Source organism: Phalacrocorax carbo, chromosome 5 (assembly GCF_963921805.1).
Source record: "Phalacrocorax carbo chromosome 5, bPhaCar2.1, whole genome shotgun sequence".
Lineage (NCBI taxonomy): Eukaryota > Metazoa > Chordata > Aves > Suliformes > Phalacrocoracidae > Phalacrocorax > Phalacrocorax carbo.
The window spans coordinates 36,370,974-36,391,751 of NC_087517.1; the positions used below are offsets into that span (position 1 = coordinate 36,370,974).

A 20,778-nucleotide genomic window follows, 5' to 3' on the forward strand; every position below is an offset into this window, starting at 1 on the left:
AGTAAAGAGACACTGATGAACTATTTTCTAAATAGCAAAACAATGCTCAACAGTGCAAGTTTACTTAACTGCTTCCCTGAACCCCACTCTCATTGTTAATTCATGCAGGCTAAGAATGGCTCTAGTTAACTATGTTTCCAAAGCTTTTATCAAAGCATATGAGACCTAGTGGCCATTCCATTTAATATGATGAACAGAGAAAGACTCTGATTTTAACTTTTTTCTTTTTAGTGCCACAGTGAAAATACAGTCATTTCTGAAAGGTAAAAACTAAAGCCTTTATGCTTTACTGAATCAAAATCTCTTTGACATCAATGGATGCTTTCCTTGCTAACAGAATAAAAGGAAACTTGGAAGTGTCTTTTCTTCCTGCTTTACAAAACTTACTAAGGAAAGAAAGATCTTACGTGACAATCAGACTAATAACAGTCTCCTGAAGAAAAGAACATCCCACTAGATCAGTGCTACATCCAAGTATTAACACCTCAGGGAACAGACAGCTTATTTGCTTCAGCGTGTGTACATACCTATCTATATCTTTCATTTTTCCCTGATTATCTATTTTTGTATAAAAGAAACCTTCACCATGGGACATACAAGAATTGTCACCCTATTAAATCACTTCCTTTATCCTGCACTGCAACAGAAACAGGCAGGTTCTCAAATACCTCACTTTTGCTAGTTGGACAATGAGGTAGAATCCGTCTTCTTGACTGCTGCAGGCAACAAATGAACTGATACGCTGAGCCATGAGACTTAACGTATGCTACTAGTTTTCATCTGAATGCAATACCTAAACACTATTAACATAAATCTACCCATATTCTTCGATAATTCAGCTGTAGTATTTATTCCAACCACCTTCTAGAGGAATGACTGAGTACAATCTGTGTGTCTAATAGGAGTAATTTTTAGAAGTTATTACCAGATTACTATGCTTAAGGAATTGAAATTATGACACAGATTCTGCCCTAAGCATGTGTTGGCGAATACTCATCAATATACATAATTCAAAGATAATTAATTTTGGTTTTTCTCTTTCCTTTTGGAAAAGGTGTGTTTATTCTTTGCCAAGACAACAGAGCTGTATCTCCCCAGAACAGAGCAAGCTTTGCAGAATGCTTCTCCTTTCTGTATCCTTCTCTCATAATATTTATGACCTTATGAATGGTTTTAAACAGCTGATAACTAAAATACCAAAATGATATCACAGAGTGCTGGGTTGACAAAGTTGCAAAAATGAAAAAACCTCCAGTACTTGGATTCCCTCCAATAATAATGCTTACTGCATAACCTATGTATTTTATACTCTGTATTTTTAAGATATGAATACTAGTATGTAGGTTTTGACAACAAAGGAAAATAGGAACAAAATAATATATTAGTGCAGCTAACCAGTGATTAGGGAATCTTTGCTTTTGCACTTCTAATTTATTGATGTTAAGAACTTCAACAAGTTCAGCCTCCTAAATCAAAGGGAAAAACAAGAAAAAAAATTCAGATCTATTTATCCTGTACCTCTTAGGTCTTCTTGCCACTTGAAGAGCTATACTGTGTCTTTAATAAAAGCTTCTAGTTGAAGTTGAAGAGGTTACTGGTAAAGCATAATTTATTTTAAGTGATCACATTTTCACAAGTTTTCACCAAGAAGTACGTACAGATCAAATCCCCAACGCCACCTTTCACTTTTGGAGTCAGAGTTCAGTCAACTATTCCAGTATAACTATAAATAAATTTGGAAAAGTATAAATTAAGCTTGTCAAAAATTGTTAAGAAGGCAAGTTTTTGAAGACTTTTGAAGTGTTAAAGTGAGAACATTACACATGTCACTTTGGTAAGGCAAAACAAAGGAAAAGGAACAGAAGTGGGAATCTCAATACAGTTAAAATAGCATTTTAATTTTCTACTTCAGAAAGAGTAAAATAATGTAACAGAAAAGTTTAATTGGAACTTTTTTAAAAATGCAAATAAACTAGAAAGAGAAGAAAGAAGTGGCAGCAACCTTTCAGAACAACTACAATATCCATATCTGTAGTTTCCTCTTGCTTATTTACCTAAGGTACATCATTTTACGTTCCTGAAGGATTTGATTTCACAAAATGGTATTTTCCTGAGTGACATTTTGGATGTTCTTTGCAATTTTTCCAACAGCTTTATAGGACAAAGTGCTATAAAACCACGTAGTGATTGTGATTCCTATCAAGGTACAGCTGGTATTTGTCCAAATTTATTTCACACAGGATAATACATCTTGTCTTTAATTAGACATTCATGCAGCTAGCTAGCAGTGTACCTCTGGAACTCAAGCATTTAGGTTGTAGCTTGGGGAAGTACACTTGAACAAGAGCTCTACATCATACACTAGTAACAACTTACATCAAGAATTCATTAGCTTGTAGATCTCAAAAGATATGCTTGCCAAACCACTGTGTGAACCATTTAATATTCTGTAAATAAGGCTGTATAAATTTTAATAGGGTAGAAACCAAAAAGCTTAAGACTCCTTCAATGCTGTTCCCATTCTAAAGTCAGTATTTAGTACTTCATGGTTAAGCAGTGCACGTACATTCTTGAAAGGAGCTTCTTAGGCTTTGAAGAAGCAACAAATAGTTATTGCGGTACATATCATTAACTTGCCTAGAATACTCTTTAAAGTAGGTGATAGATAAGATTATTTCTGCAATACCTTTACAAAGATAATGCAGATAAAATAGCCAACAGGGAATTATCCTCCTATTCTCACATTAACAGAAAGAAAATAAAAAATTAGGCATATCCGTACAGATCCAGCATGAATCCTATGGAGAAAGTTTCCAGAGTGCACCCCTCATTTGTAGCTATGCATCCTCTAAAGACATACTGTAATCATTTCTTTCCTAAACAGTTAGATCTGTTCCTTCTGCTTTCAGAATATAAATACGTACAGAGTTGCATACAAATGCATGCACACACGCGTGCGCTGCAGGACTAGCCACTTCCTTGCCCCACCAGAAGATGATTTGGTCCTTGCCAAATGAAGGTAGTAAGCCTTCAACTCCCCTCGTCGGCATACTTGAGAGGGTATCTCCATAGCCTAGTGAAAACAATATAATAGTACAAACAATACTTAGAAAAACATATTCAGTTACCAATCCAAAAAAGGGACTTGAGGCAACTGAATATTGGTTTTCCACATGACCCCATATTTCAAAACCCAAGGAGCAGTATTTGAAACACAAAAACCTCTTCGTGGAGGTATTACAAAAGTATCAAGATAACTGATTTTTGTGTCAAGTGAGACTAACTGAACACAGAAGTATTAGGTAGACAAAAAGCACCATTTTTTCCTCCCAAACTTTACTCTTGAAAAATTTCATATTTAAAGGAGTCCTACAAACATCAAGCAGCAGCTTTCTTGGGATGGGGGCAGAGAAGGAGAGTAAGACCTGGTTTTCTTTTTTTCCTGGAAGGTGATGAGTGCTTTTATGAAAGGACAAAGTACAATCACAGTAATATCTGAGGACCACAATGAGGAAGATTGTGACTACTTATAAGCCTTTAAAGTTATGAGTATCTACTCTTTACATTTTGGGTTTTTTTTACCATTATTGTTAATGTGCAAGTCCACCACACAATAGTCCATTTGTTTAAATCACTGATGTGAAATATACTCTCTGACAGAATTAAAATAGTTGCTTTAGAACTATACTTATCCTCTTCACCCTTTTGGGGCTTCAGCTGTTGTCTACTAATTCAGAAAAAGGAATACAAAATAAAACATTTGTCATCTCTGGAATGCAGCGTAAGTTTACAATAAAAATAAAGATCATATTATAGCCCGTCCATTCACATGAAAGAGCATCTACCTTTGATTGCATTTTTTATATGTCAGGCCCTGCCCATTAAATGCATCTGTCTACACTTTGATAAATGAGACTTATGAAAAGCCATTGCACAGAAATGTTATTGCTGAAACTTATGATTTATGACAGACTATTACTTCAATATATTCCATTTGGCATTATGAATATCATCTACATCTCATAGGCTGATAATATGGCACCAATTACCAACCTTATGAACTGCCATCATATGGAAAAAATCCATTAGAATATTCAGATTCCCACATACAACAGCAGCTTTGGCATTGAACTTTGTGCCATACGTGAACTAAGACTGACATTTATTCTGGGATGGAGGACCATTGGGGTGTAATGAAGAATGAACTAAATTCAACCATGAGTTACACCCTCCACAACTTAAGTGAAGTTCACTGATTTCACACATTGTAATTCAGTACTGACATTAGCCCAAAGTAGACGTACGTACCTAAATTTTTAGCACTATTTTGAGACACTCAAAAGGTTTCACTCTTACTCCCAGAAGGCTTGATTACAGTCATTCCATATTTAGAAATGCCTCTGTCTAGGAGGAACAGTAGTTTTCTTTCACAAAAGCCAACTAATACTAGTTACGTTTTGTGTACTTATATGCACCAGTTCTTGTACTAATGGCTTTGAATGGAAGACCACAGAATCAGTAAAATGTGCCAAACTCATCTGGGAGATGCACCTCCACTCCCTAAAAAAATTACTAAACCAAAACAAAACCCCCATAGTTAATGCTTTCTGTTTTATGTATACACATTACCTGTACACACAATTGCATATAAATTAGGGCAAATAGGTAATTCAGTTTAGATAGCAATACACTAATAACGAGAAAGATTTACATGAAAATATAGCATTTACAAAGATCTCAGAATTACATTAATATCCCTAAACTACTTAAAAGAGACTGAAATTATCAAGATGCAAACATATTTCAAGATGAACAGACTTCGATCCACACTACAGACTTATTGCACTACAGTTCAAAGTGAGCACGCTACCACACGTGACTTTAAAGGAAAATTTAGAGTAAAAAATCAAGAGGACTCTTCAGAAACCATGACCCAAACCTGGATCACATACAAAAGCAGGTTCCTGATACTGTGCTAGATACATAAATGTTTTCATAAGCTTTGTCATAGTAACAAAGCAGCAAGAACATATCGAACCTTGTTCTTGGATTTGTTTTTGTGGGAGAAGGAAAGAGACCCTTAAAAATTAAAATCTATAAAAACTACTTCAATGGAGTATACTGCACTTGTAGATTAAGGAATGGAAAAACAGACTATATATTTTGTAGTTTGTACAGTCATCTAATATTTCTACAACGGAATATTTTCTCCAGATTATATGTAATTGGTAGGCAACTAACTTCTACTGAAGTCAACAGAAAGGCTATTTTATTTTGAACAGGTACTACGTTTTTTCACTGATATCAGCATAAACCAAAATTATCTTCCCCCCCCCGTATTACTTCATAAAGTTTGTTTCCCTGTTACACAAGCTCACGGCTAACTGATGAGAATAGATATTACAATTTGGACTACAAAAAGATTCAATTTATTTAGGATTGCTTGTGTAAATACTTCCTGAGGCAACCTGAACGTGCTTAAGCTCCACATTTTCTTATATTTTTCATTGCCATTATTAGGATGAAAGACGAACAGCTTAATTTCATTCATACTCAGTTGGAGATTTAAGCACGTCAATTAAGCCATCCATCCAATAAAATTACTATCAGCCAACTAAAAATAAATACAACTAAAATGCAAACACAAATGTCCAGGTTAGAAGTTCTGGTTTGTGCAAAACCTCTGGGAGTCAGACAGGCAATGACTATTCCAGCTGTTTTTAAGGTCAGAGCACTCAGCATACCTTGTCAGTGGGAGCGGCTGGTTCATGCTCAAATAATAGCCCTCAAAAATAAACCTACACCGAGTACTTGCACTTAGAAAGAAAGTTCTGCTGTTTGAATCAGGTGATGGAGCAAGAACTGAGCTTTTCAGCAAGCACAGCACAGTCCAAGTCATTCTAGTCACCAGTTTGCCTGGTTCAAGAAGATAAGGAGCTACAGCACTAGCTACTACATTCTGTATGTGCTTCGTATTGAAAGGTTCGTATAGACTAATGGTGACAATGAGTATTAAAGGACACTTGTTCTGTGAGTCTGCACAGTTCAGATAACCTTTGGCTATTGTGAAAGTACCACTTACATCTGTTTAAATTCCCCTCACAATCCTATATACTTGAGACTGTTGTTTATGTAGCTCCAAGGTAACAGACTGATGCAAACTTGTAATTAGCACAAACCCTACCAGCACAGACACCAGGAGACTAATTTGGATTTAGAGAGAACTGCTAGGAAAGTCACGGCACTCATGTAATTAGCTCCTCAAATTATCCACGCTCTTGTGAATAGAAGACACCCACAAACAACCCCAGCAAACACAGGCATGGAAACTGTATCTGAGAGTTCTGGGAGTAAAATCAGGAAATAAAGGAAGTTCAGCAATTGAACCTGCTCTTAAATGCAGTTAATAGACACGACCATCGCTACAGCCAAGCTTTTCTGTACTTCAACCATCATGGAAAATATGTAATTTTCACTTATTCTTGACAATTGCTTAACTGAAATTTATGTTTTTCCTAGGGTATGAGGATGGAAATGTAATGTTGTGTGCATTACTGTGAGTGAAATAAATGGATGACAGTATTTGATTCTTCTGGTTGTTCAAATTCTGAATAATTTTTAAGAATCCACAATAATTGTATTTCATTGTGTCTGACAGCTTCTTTTATGATACTTTTTTCTTGATGGGGTAAAGAGAATAGCACATAAAATCAACTGAACAACAAAGTCAATGCCCTTGAATATAATGAAATTCCAAGAATTCTGGTGAGGTAGTAAGAATTTTCTTACAAAGAAGTAGAGGAAACAAAGGAATTAATCCAGACCCCTCAAATGATCCCAGATACCCAGGGCTAGAACTTCACAATTTGACCATAAAGGCAAGATGCAGACACTGGCAAGGGCAGTAAGAATTAGTGAAACAGCATTTTTGCACTCTGGGTGCAAGTCAAAAAGCCAAGGAAATATCACATAAAACACAACTCATCTGTTTCTGAAACATGGCAGGCCAAGTTTCAAATATTACCAGAAGTCATTAATGAAAAGGAAAATTATATGGTCACCTAGGCAAAACAAAAATCTACAAAATCCAGGCTTCTTTTCCAGCTGTCACAAATCAGGCTACAATTAAAGAATATTTAAACGGTCTGTCAAATTATTTGGAAGAAGCTAGGTAACACTACTAAGTAGCTAGTAGGTACAGATCTCTTGATGGAGGTGTTAGAAATATGTACACAAGAAAATGCATCAGTGCTTAGGAAGAGCATAAGCTATGGATTTTATCTGATTTCCTCAGCATCCATCGTGCTATTGGGATATCAAATCATCTTTCATCAGGTTTTGTAGCCTTTGTGAATAAGCGTATCTCCCTTTTGCGATCAAGCTACATTGGCTGATATTCTGGACTACTTAATGTTATCTTGATTGATCTAGCTTTAACAAATACATGTACTAGATGTGGATGGATGCAGTGATGCTATCATTTCATGTTACTATAAAAATACGGCAGATTCCTTTCCAGCTTTGATATTGACACCAAAGCAGGAATTCTTGTTACATAAACAAAACATTTACACTTATGCCAACTGAGTTAAAGCAGGGGCTCTAGCTCAGTGTGTACCACACAAGGATCTTTAGAAGAAGACAGGAAAAATAAAGAAATTAGACCAACTGAATATTTTCTACATTATAAACAAATGGGGAAAACAGCAACAAAGCTGCCAGTAAAAAAAAGCTGCATCCCTAATGTGCCACCTAAAAAGTTATGTTTAATCCAAAACAGACCACGTAAAAAGAATAACCAAGCCAGAAGACCAACATTCATAACTCTAAAAATTCAGTGCTTTGATATTCTTTTGGAAAGCATACAGTTTCAGATTGCTACAAATTCAGAATAGCTTCTAAAAGCTAAGAGATATTCTGCTGCATGAGATATTTCAAGTATATTATATATGGTTTTCTAAAATAGCTTCATGAAGAATAAGAACCCAATGGATATATATGATAAATATGGAAGTCACTAACTCTTTAGAAATTCTAAAACCCTCCAAGCACATCCTTTGGTGTGTGCAGGAAAAAGAAAAAAGTGTGTATTTTTATATATATATATAAAAAATATATTAAAACACACACAGACACCCCTCAATAAAGAAAATATTAAATTCGATATAAGCCTTACAATGCAGAAAGCTCTGTAACAATCAAAAATGCTTTGCCCTGTACTTCTTATAGAAGGCTGCCCTTTTCTACCTTGTTAATTAGGTGCAATTATTCATAAATACTTCCTTGTACAATACTTGATATTCTAAAGAATTTATAGAGGATATTTATGTCTCCCATGGATCATAAGCTAAATTACTTACCTTTCTTTCTGCTAAAAGCACGATTCATGTTGAAAAATCTATCCAGTCAATTATTTTTCTGGTTTTGGTTTTTTTCCCCCACTTTAACCTGCAGAACAACACACATAAGAAAACAGAAAAGTCCTTTATTATATTTGAAGTTAGCTCATTACCTTCATATCAAAGACAATGTAAATAATTTTAAGAATTCTGAAATGATTCAGAGAAATAAAAGGGAGATGTGCTTTGCTGAGGAAGAAATCGCAAAAGTGAGAAGAGTTATGTTTGAATGCCGAGTAGTACTTAATACAGAAGACATTTTAAAGGTTTCTGTGAAGGCCTTCTCACTGAGAGTTCAGAGACAGAGCAGATGGTATTATATGTATACATGGAGACAAATACTACACACAAATAGGTTGGAGAGAAAGCTTTAAAATGAATACTAACTACAAGACTCCATTAGAAACATTCAGTTCACATTTGCACTGCCCTGTTTTGTGTCATTTAGGCTGTCAGATTATTTCACGCTCTGCTTTCGTCTTCACTTGGGCTTGACGTTGGGGAGGGCGGAATCACTGTATAAAGACTCTTCTTCACCCAGGGATTCAATACTGTAAAAACTGCTGTAAGTGTAGCTACCTCCTTGTTCTGATTACATCAGACTGCACAGTAATGTCTGCATTTTTTTTACTTAAAAACATTGACACACTCCTAAATTCCTATCACAATTTTTGATTCACAATATTATTTTACAATTTTATTCTTTACCAACATTTTGCAGCCAAAAAATTAAATCCAACACATCCAACGCTGTTCAGTACCTTTCCATTTTGTAATATAGAGATTTTTTTCTTTTTCAAACATATGTAAAGATATTCCCTCCACTTCTTTCTATTCTGTTCAGATCTTCCAGCCCAAAGCTGCACCAGTGCCCTTCCTCCTTCTCTGCTCTCATAGCAGTTCAGTCAAAGGGCAAGAAAAAAAAAAAAGGGGGGGGGGGGGAAGAATAATTTAGAAAAAGAAAAATTTAAGGAGAAAATCTAAGTAGTTGATATCAAATTATCTTTGAAATCAGTTAGAACATTACCTTTGCTTTGAATAAAAGCAAAAGTTAAGCCAGTATTTCAAATGTTAGCATAAAGATGACTGACAAATTCATTTAAGATACTTTAGTGCAGCTCATGAAATTTTTTGTGGTGCTTGCCCCTCTTTTTCAAATAATTAAGTTCAATACCAATTAAAGCAATTATATTCCAATTTCCATGTAGACAGTTGATACTTTTCACATTAGAACATGTGGGCAATTACAGCTAAAAAAAAACCCACTGTGTATTTTATTTTCAGGTAATCACTGATGTGGCAGGACTTCTTTTCCATACAATTCTGTGAGAAGAAAGAAATAATCCCTCTCTAACCTATAGTGCCCTAGATGTGCAATCAGCCAATATCTGCTCTTTAAAGTACTTGTCCCAGATCACTTTTGTTTTACAGATTTTACTGAGTATTTAAGAAGGGATGATGCAATGAAATAAGCAAAGGTAGCAGGATATACTTTCCATGTAGGTATTTTGGTACAAAGTAAAGAAACAATGCATTTGGTACACTGCACAGTGGTTCTTAACAGGAAAGCTGCAGAAGCCTTACACACCCCCAGGGCCATTCAGCTGGATGCCTTTGCTGTCAGCAGTCCTACACAGGCACCTGCAGCTTCACAGAGGCCAGTGACACCGGCAAACACCTGTAAGGGCTCTGAAGTCCTAGGAATTATTTCAGCAGCATCAGTGGAACAGGCAGTGGCATTGCAGGGGTAATTCCAGTAAATAATAGCTCACCGGTGAGGGAGTTTCACCAAAGGCTGCCAACGTACAAGTAGTTCTCTTCACAGAGAAGGCACAGAATAAGACTTGCAACAGTGTAAATTACAATCAACTCAGTTTAAATGAAGTAACAAGCAATGAAGGACGTCAGAATTGCAGCTTTTCAAGCAACTGACAAATGTGTTTAGCTTAGATGTTTACTTTCACAGGGAACACAGGCAGCCTATTATTTACGCTTACGATATATAAGCGATGGTAGCACTTTGTTCAGGATGTTCACCTTGTTCACGAACCGTTACTGAAGAAAGCAGTTTTAAGTAAAAAGAGTATGCTTTCCCTCTTACAAAAATCTGGCAGTTCTTGCACAGCGCTAGACCAATCACTTGTTCTCCTCCACGATGGGATCATAGCATCTCCTTATTTGGAACCCTATTTTTTTGATTCCTGTCCTCATCCAGGAGATTACTAAGTAACATATTTGAGATGGCTTACTGAGTAGAGGATCTCCTAAATAGAGACTGCGCACGCACGTCATGAGGCTGTTGGCTGGCCACATTTCTAGAGATCATCATTCAAGTATTTTGTTTAAAAGAGTGTAATTAAGTATTTTAACTCTTACACCTGATGTAAGTGTTAACTATTAAAAGCTTGCATATATTTGCTCGGCAAATACGCTAAGATGCAATGCAGTTCTTAATTGTTGTTTTATTTTCTTCCAAATATTGGGAAACATAATAGGTTTTTTACTCATGAACATGGATATATTACTGTTAAAGTAACCTATATGAAAAAAAGCCAAAACATATTGACTAGTTAACAAGAAATGGACAGATTTTGCCAAAAGTGTGTTCATAATTTCAGTTCCAACAGAACTTCAATAGAGGGAAATACAGAAATGGCTTGGGCAACAACTAGTATTAAAACACTTAAGAAGTATACTGTCACTTACCACAGAGGATGTTACTAAACATTGAAAGAAACACAATTAGCTACATGCAACTGCTTTTAAAATTCTCTGAAACTCTAAAATGAACAAATTCATCAACCTCTCAGATGCAGAAAAAGCAGATGGTTTTAAATGTCCCATAAAATTTTCTAATTAAAAGAAAACCGAAACAAACACCTCAAGGCTAATTTCAAATTCCTCAGTGGGTTTGGGGCAAGAGGGTGGTATCAGACTGTCATAAGCAGCACTGGTAAGTTTTTGATCAGGAGAAGAGCAAAGTTATGGCTAGATGTATCTGTGATATCTTTGCTCACAATATTCAAACAGACAAACAAAACTATTAGAACCAAGCAAGCTGTTCTCTGATCATAGATGCTAGACAGGTCTTCTGGTAGAATGTGATTTTGTTTCTGACAATGCAAAAAACTAAGTTGCAAAACAGTCTGTTAAAAGCCGGTAATGAAGTCAAAAAGAAGGTAAGCCATAAAATCCCATTACAGTATAGTGAGCCCTGTGGAGATGGGGGGAGTCCTTCCTATGAAACCACTTCTTTAGAAAGGGTAAGGCGGTTGTAACAATTAGAGGCATTAGGGAACAGGAGCGTGGACCAAACCATTCCATTACTCATCACTTCGGAAGACACACCTATGTAAAGAATGTTTCTCCACCTTACTCCTAGGAGTTTCCTTCAGCTTTGTCCAGAAACCAAACCCTAACAGGAAACACAAACCTGCATGTGATTTAACGAAATGATTAATGGTCAAAACATGAAAAGTTCTGACAGGTATCAACTAGGGAAATTTTGGGTTATATCAGGTTATTTCTTTTGGGGAAGAAAGAGAGAAAATGATTTTATTAAACTAACGATAATAATATAAATAACAGCCAAACATCCTGGCGGGGGCAGGGAAGGAGAACGGACATGACACTGTCAGTCTGAATAGCAGCGCAGGCAGGTGGCACGGGAAGATGAATATTTAAGCTACCATATAAAACTTCAAACGGTAACAGGGAAAACCAAACACCTTCATCTCCTTTATCTTCACCATCATTAACCTCTCATTTTTCATGGCAAGGTGCTTCTCACAGTGAGGAGGAAACTGCAAAATGGCAGGGGGTGCAAGCAAACTAGTGGGTTTGGTGACTGCGGTATCTGCAGGTATTTGGGCTGGCGAATCCAAGGGTGGTAAGATTTAAAGCTGAAATTGTCACTTCCATAATTACTTTTTAACACTAGCAATAATGTTGGTTGCTGTCTTCTTGCTTTATGCAGCAAAGCAAGCCGAACAAAGGAAGCTGAGTGGCAGTCTTCCAGCTTCCAGCACGAGCAACCGCAGTCCTCCCCGACTGCTGAAACACCACTGAAGCTTCCAAACAGACATCTTTAAATGCCTGCGGGCTCCTTCAGAAATGTTGTGTTTTGATATGATTTCTAAATTTAGATCTGTGTCAGACAAGCCAAGAGAGGGGGTACTTCGGAAGGGGATTAAACAAGCCACCAGTGTAACTGGTCTCATTTGTTTCTTATTTCCTCTTAAAAACCAGACATTCCTCAGGATTTATCTGGCATTCCCTTCTCAGCCAGTCCCTTCAAATGGCACAGGCTATTAACAATCACCTGGGCTGAACCTGGTTTTTTTTGTGTAACTTTTTCATTCCACAAATAATTCTCCATTAAAACCTCCTTAAAACCCCCAACTTCCACCCATCAACTCCCTAAAAAAAAAAGGTCAATCCTCCCTTCCCTCTCAAACACAGTTTCCATAAAAAGCCAAATTTAGTTTCAGAAGACCTGAAGACTGAGACTCTTTCCCCTCTCAGACCTCAGCCTTTCAAGCATATTGAGTAACATTTCTTAAAGAATGAAGCTCAAAATGTCTTAAACCCTGTTTTCAAAAGGGCTGCAACACACAGGAATCTGTGATTCATTGACTTGCTATGAAACATAGGCTTATAAAGTTACTTCTGAAGGTAAGATGAGAAACTTTGGAATATGGTAACAGCTTTAGAATTCTCTTTCCGAGTTAAAGTGAAACACCATGAAAATATTGTCCTGGTTTGACATGTGACATAATGAAGGAAAACATTATAATAGTAAAAGGCTACATGAAGTGATAACACAAAACCAAATAAACATCATCATACCATGATGTATTCCCCTTCCTTTTATATGACAAGTAACTGAAACACTTGCTACAACCCTTTCTCTTCTGAAAGAGTAAAGCCAGAAGTGTTGACACATCAATGAACAAAACTGAGCACAGACCCTGAACCTGCAGTCACGTGCAGCCTTTCATAATATTCAGGAAGCAAGCAGTTCCATTCATGGTTATGAAATTTTTTGTCCCCTTTATAAGTGATAATAGACTAGTGTATAGGACTATAAGCAACAACAGCATTTAAGTTTAGCACTATAAGAACTTGCAGGAATAATCTCTCTTCCTTTGAAGCAGCACAGCTCTTTGGGCCCCACCAAAACTGAACAATTTTCTGTGAACTGAAGTCCTTAGCCTGTGCTTGAGCTTTGTAATTGCACAGAAGCACAAATGGAGCATAAAGGAGACCATTAAGTTAGTGGAAAGTTTTACTTCAGAAGTTTTATTCATATCAGAATTTTCAAAACTATTCATTAGCCAGAATCAAGCTCTAGGCACACTTTCTGGCTTGGAGGCAAATGTGCAAAAGTCCAATGTTAATTCTTGTTATTTTTCACATGTGCGGGGGGGGGGGCAAACTGGTCTAGAATTTGTCTCCTAATGGTCTTGTTTCCCCACTACCAAAGTATACCTTGCTGTTGAGATGATGATATTCTCACAGGGGCAGAGCGCAAACAACAATTCTGGTGGACTGTTCACCTGCCGTGCTGGCCCTGGAGCCAGTGAAATTGCCAGAGGTGTCATCAGGGCTCACCAAGTACAGGGGAACAGAAGTGGTCTGGCAAATACTAAAACAGCTGAAAAGCACAGCCCTAATATATAGCTCACCTTCCCATATGCTCACTCTCTTTCTGTGAAAGAGGTAGGCAGGAACACCCTATCAGAGAGCTAAAATCATTCCCCCAGTCTGACAGAGATCACAGTCCCTGTTCTCCCCAAGCTCCTGAAACCAGCTGGAAGGTACAAGAAGAATCACACGTGGACTATTTTTTTTTCTCCCTCAACCGGGTATAAGCCTAGTACCACTGTGAGAAGTGTTTTTCCCCCCACAGCAAGAAATCCTTCAGACCACAGGTAAAGCACTTCTCAGAGTAGATCTGCCAAAGCTAGAGGAGTATTCACAGAAACTCTGAGGACAAGAAACAGTAGTGTTTTGCTATAAATATCAACATCAAACAGAGGCCAGGAACCTGAAAATCTGTAGAAAACTCATACATTTCATACCAGTTTCCAAAAGCTTTGGGTAAGCAGCTTTTTCTTAAAAATAGCCTGCTGCTTTCAACAGGAAAAAAGAATTCATACGAGTAACAGGTGACAAGGGGATATCACCGAGACATTTGACAGCAAAAACAACTCCTTAGTCAAGGTTACCACTAACTTTTGTTTTACATCAACAAGAAATAACAATATCAAGAAATATAACAAGAAAAAAAAAAAACACTGTTGAAGTAGAATGCTGAACAAAATGTGTTTAACACTGCTGAAAGCACCAATAAATCCTCAGACAAGTTGCTAATGGCACAATCTTAAGAAAAAACAGAGAAATAAAAAATTAACGTGTTTCACAATAGCAGTTCTCTAGATCTGGCTTTTAAAACATTAGAAAAGTTACTTAATTTTTAAAATATTGCATTTTTCAGCATATTTATCTGTAAACAATTATTTTGTATTATGCTTGCCAATAATTATGCTGATATGTATTAGTAGGTTACATTACTCATGGAACCAACTGAAGTTTATATTGTAGAAACAAAAGGAGTAACTTTAAAAACAAGAATATTCCCTTCTTCCTGAACTTGTCTTATTTTGCAAGAAAAATCCATGCTCTTTTGTTCACTATGATAGAGTAATCTTAAGATTGCTTAAGAAATCTTAAGAAATCTGAAGAGGAGCTTCCTTCTTCCTCAAATCCAGACGCACCAGTCTCTAGAGAAGCATGAAAGATTTCAGTCATGTCTGCCTGGTTTTTTTCTCGGCTGAGAAAAACTTACAAATGTACAAGGACTTACAAATGTCAGATTTTAACTATTGGAAGGCTTTATACGTGTGTTTTCTCTCAGAGAGCTCGGCCACTTCCATCTGCACCCAAAAGACAGACAGATGGGAAACATCTTGGTCTCCTGCAGACGAGAGGGTCTGTACTTGACATCCCATTAGCCATTCGATCATCTCTATGTAACCTGAACAAAATTTTTGCCTGTCCCACACTTTCAGATGGATGATGGAGAGCCTGGGGAGCTTTGTTAGTGCTTTGTTTTTAACAGCAACAGAGTGGGATTCAACAATGGGACCTTCTATGAACAGGCAAACATAGAACAGCTTTTAAAAATAGAACAGTTCTGGTGGAAAGGATACTGGACTTCCGAGCTTTTTAACTCGCAGCACAACTAATTCTCCAGAACTTCAGACACAGTCCTTGATTGAATTAATATATATGTCCTGACACTGAATATGGTTACTTATATGTTGGTATCATCCTTTCTCCTCTGGAAGAGCTGGTTGTTCAATAGATAACCTAGAGAAGCTATTTGTTTAATTACTGGCAATTCAAACCCTCCATTGTATTTTCTTGGGGGGGGAAGTAGTTGAAATCTTCATGTTTCCAATCAATAGCAAATTCTTGTTAACCTTCTGAAATTTTTAAGGTTATATTTATTCTATTCATTGCATTTTCACAATCACATTGTAAAAAGTGCTGCTGGCTGAAAAGGCAGAGAAGGGAAGACTCATTAGGTATTCTCTAAAGGTAATCTCCAAATAAACCACAACAATTTTAGAAATAACTTAGTTTAGTTTCACTTACAATGAAAAGCTCATCATATTTAGCAGATCCTTTAAAAAGGTACAACAGCTTAACAAAAGGTATCATTTTACTAGTCTACTGAAGTATATTTGGCCACACTTGAAAAGTACATTAGACATATATTGTACACACATGCACAACAGGTCCCATAAGACCACTCTACGTGCTTCCCTCAATGTGCATTAAAACTTAATTGAAGTTCAAAACCTGATTACGGATGTTCAAAAGATAATTAAGAGGAAGTGAAAAACCCAGATGTCTGTTCAGACAGAGGCAGCCAGAAAATTTCTAGGTAGGTACCAGGGAAGAGAAGACTGAGGAGGAACATATCTGTGTTTCCCCACACACACCCCTGTATTATCTTTGTTCCTGTACAGACTTCACAGTACACGCTAGATGTTCTCTCTGCCACAGTCCTCTCTCCAGGAGCTCAATAGGTTTGCTCCAATTTATTATACATACAAAGTGAAAGAAATAATCACCCTTTCCCAAAGCACTGAACTATAACAATACTAATGGTAACTCTTTGAAGTCATAGTTTGGGGGGTGGGGGTTCATTATAAAAGTTTTTTGGGTTTTTTGAGGGATTAGGTTTTTTTTCCTTTTAACGAACAACATCAGTACAAAATTAACAGATTGTCCTCTTATGGAAATGAGAAGTACGTGCTAAAGAGTTATAATCATGGGGTGGGGGTGGAGGCAGAAGGGGAAGAAGGCGGTATCATTATTTAAACTTACTAATCTGCAGTACTTCAAGTCCATACTTTATGTCTTAATTATTTTACAGACCCTTGTTCCACAACTCTCCCTCAGAGCAGAACCAGAACCCTGTATAAATCTAGGCATGCAGGGTGCTATGCGGAGTGTATACACACTTGCTTTCTTACCTTTTACAATCCAATTCCTACCATCACTTCCCTCCCAGTGCTAAAGGTCACATGTTGGAGGAAAAAAAATCAGCGCCATACAAATTTCTAACAACTAATTTTCTCATAACCAATTTAATAACATTTTACATACTTCTCAAACAATGACATCCAGAAGTGTCATTCATTTAACAAAAGTTTAGGAAGTGTCATTCACTTCAAAGACTTTTAAAATCCATGATACTGAACACAATCCCTTACCATTAAAGTCAATAGATTTATCATTAGTGTTAATACATTCAGAATATTTGCTTTAATTGGTTAGCCTCAAGGACAGCATTAAGTTGTATTTTTGCAGATGAGATGGACTTTATTAAGCGATTGTGACAGTTTTCAAAATTGAGAAAAGTTGGCAATATCCATTTTGTCACTTCTACTAAGTCAATCTCATAGTGTCTTGAAAACTAGATTATGCTGGTTTTTCGGTTTTATTATATTACATTCCTTCAGCTTATCTTCTTTAGCCTTTCTGAATACATTCCGAATAATCCCAACATTTTGACAAGGGTACGATATGAAGTTAAAAGCACAGATGTGAAATGGACAAAATAATACTTACGACAAATTAGTCTCTTCATCTGTCTTGTAGATCAGGTATGTGTTCAAGTAGTTCATTATAATGTGCATGAAGGAAAAACATTCAGGTTTTGCACACTATTACGGTTATTATGAAACTTACTCTGAGGTTTTGGTAAGTGATCCATCCTAGAGTAATTTAGTGGAAACAGTACACTGAGATATAGACTACTAAATAATAAAATTTCCAAGCTAGCAAGACAAATCTCTTCAATTTTCCTGGATAGGAGTGCCCCGTATCTTTTAACACAGTTGGGACTAAGGAGAATGTGTAAGCTTTTAAAAGCATGATAGATCAACAAGTTTAGACTCAAACATTCGTCGCATCACACACCGAATGGTACTGGCTACTTGGGACTGGGAAGACCTGCTCAATTAACTTCCATGCTGCAGGTCTAACACCATGTTCACAGTTCATTCAACTGTCCAGACAAAAACCCTCAGTGAGGCATCTCCAATATTTGGGGATGAAAGCGCATCTTCTCCTGTCCTTTATAAGCATATGACACTTTGACAACGATTCTGAAACCACTATGCATGGCAATTCACTCCCCAGGTAGGCACCATTCTGTGCTGAACCCACAGAACCAGAGGAAAGAAATAAATACAGGTCATCCTCCCACGTATATGAAGAAAATTCAGACAACTGCTAACAGCAGATTCAGTGACTGATCCCATAACTGAGCTACTGGATGTAAAAGGAGAGGGATGTGAAAAGCAGGTACCAACATCTGCCATTTTTTTAAAGACAGTAATTTTTAGGCTTTCCTCTTGAAAAAAAAAAAAAAAGGGGGGGGGGGAGCCAAAAAGAAAAAACCCCCAGACTTCAGAAGAACAGTGTTTAAAAACTAGGAATGGACCCTTGCTTGAAAGTTTCCTATTGAATGGCTCAAATGCCTATGTCAGGTGTTTATTTTCTCCTTCTTTCTATAGAGATGTGAGCTACCAACTCTGGTCCATGGCTTTGGGCACAGTGACTAGATTCGTCACTGAAGCAAAACCACAGGAGTTTCGCAGCACCTCAGTCCTTTCAAAAATGTAAGGTTCGCTACACCAAAGGAAAGAACTCAGCATATGGATTCACAGTGTATCAAATATGACCCCATTTAAACAGGATTTTCAAATATATTTATGCAGGTGAAGACCATAATTTGACTATGCTTGTCCTATATTCACTCATATTTAACATCTATCCCTACCAGTCAGCACTAAGTACCAGAATATCTGGTGCTGACTGCCTTGGAAAGCACAGCTCTCGGGGGCCAACAGCTGTCCTCCTGTATGAAGAGCAAAACTCCACCAGCATGCAATATACACTTTCATGAGATCCTTGCAACACGTAGCTGTGTGCTGGTTTTGGTTGGGATAGAGTTCATTTTCTTCATAGCAGCTAGCATGGGCCTTTGTTTTGGATTTCTGCTGAACACAGTGTTAATAACACAGGCATGTTTTAGTTACTGCTGAGCAGGGCTTACACAGAGTCAAGGCCTTTTCTGCCCCTCACCCCACCAGCAAGTGGGCTGGGGGGTGCACAAGGAGTTGGGAGGGGACACGGCCGGTACAGCTGACCCCAGCTGACCCAAGGGATATTCCACACTATATGATGTCATGCTCAGCATATAAAGCTGGGGAAGGAAGGAGGAAGTGGGGGATGTTCAGAGCGAAGGCGTTGTCTTCCCAGGTAACCTTTACGTGTGATGGAGCCCTGCTTTCCCAGCCATGGCTGAACACCTGCCTGCCCATGGGAAGGAGTGAATGAATTCCTTGTTTTGCTTTGCTTGTGTGCGTGGCTTTTGCTTTACCTATTAAACTGTCTTTATCTCAACCCATGAGTTTTCTCACCTTCATCCTTCTGATTCTCTCCCCCATCCCACCAGGGGGAAGTGAGCGAGCAGCCACCTGGTGCTCAGTTGCCAGCTGGGGTTAAACCACAACAGTAGCCACAGAGATTCTTCTCCTAGATAGTTATCACCAGACACTATTTCAAGAGAAGAAACTGCAGCAAAACTATAAAACAAAATGACTCTCTACAGCACTCGAGAAAGTGGTGCTTTCAAAAACAAAACGAGGAATGAGCTGGTGGAATGAAATCAGAGCCATCAACAGAAAACTGCACCCTATATCCAACTGCTACAGCAAACTACATGCTACCCTCTCCTCCTCCTTACCCCAACAACATACACCTATGTTGCCAATTTTATGAATCATGCATAACTATTCAGATTACGTAAATTATATCCAGGACAATCACATACAAAGAATACTGGTAATTGCTAACGAAAATTAAAATACTCTGTGTTTTGAATTCATATATAAACACGACTTCACAAACATTTCTTGAATACTCCTTTTCTGAAACAGTTTAACGTTGCTATACAATCAAAACCAAAGTTCATATCTATAATCATATTTTTATCTATTAATATATATTCATGTAGCAACAAAATAACTGGTATTTATGTCTTTCACAGAAGTTCATTTCAAAAGAAATAGCTAGTACTACTGAAGAAGTACAAGCTTGTGTGAAATTAGAATCTTAGAGTGTTGCTTCTGCTGCAGTTTTAAACTTTCGTAAAAAAAAAGAAAATTGAGCACAAAGGTAATAATTAAGAAATGCAGCAACATATAAGAATTTCTATAATATGGAATATTCACTCCAGCCCAGTGCTATAAAAATCCTCCTCAGAAGTACAACACAACTGTAGCTACAGTTTTCTGTGCTTTTCCAAAATCCATTCTGTTTTAATGGAAAAATTATACAAGATGACTCTAGCAAAGTCCATTATTTGGAAACTGTGTGAAAATATATGTACATGCATAGATGTGCACTCTAACTGGCTCGCTGATGGCATGCAGACCAAAAGGACTGTTACCAAATTCTTACTGATGTCTTTGACTCTGCCTTTAACAACAAAGAAAATTATGTAGCTGTTGCAGAACAGCAGCATCTAGGTCACTCTTGAGAAAAATTGTACTTGTCAAATAAATAAATCAGTATATCTCAACAATACTGCTGTAAACCACAAATTTCCATATATAAAGAAAAATATCAAGAAAAAATAGTTCTGTTTAGTTGGGGGTGGGGGACAGATTAAAATCAAGATGACTAATTAGCAGTTACCTTGAAAACTGAAAGCACAAAGCATTACTTCAGCTAGGAGAGAAAAATCACATGTGAAATTACTTACATGCCTTGATAAACTGGACAGGAACAG

General features: G+C 37.2%; 1 protein-coding gene across 6 annotated transcripts in view; it reads right to left on the reverse strand.

Moving 5' to 3' along the window:
• Positions 1–20,778, reverse strand: part of GULP1 (GULP PTB domain containing engulfment adaptor 1) — a 153,202-nt gene that overhangs the window by 71,707 nt on the left and 60,717 nt on the right. For 5 of the 6 annotated variants that reach the window (XM_064452033.1, XM_064452034.1, XM_064452032.1 and 2 more), the window contains one exon: positions 8,361–8,448. The exons of the other annotated variant lie outside the window; for it this stretch is intronic. In XM_064452033.1, coding sequence (XP_064308103.1) covers positions 8,361–8,388 — 28 coding nt within the window. In that variant the 5' untranslated portion in view covers positions 8,389–8,448. The remainder of the gene's footprint in view (positions 1–8,360; positions 8,449–20,778) is intronic. 6 annotated transcript variants of the gene reach the window in all.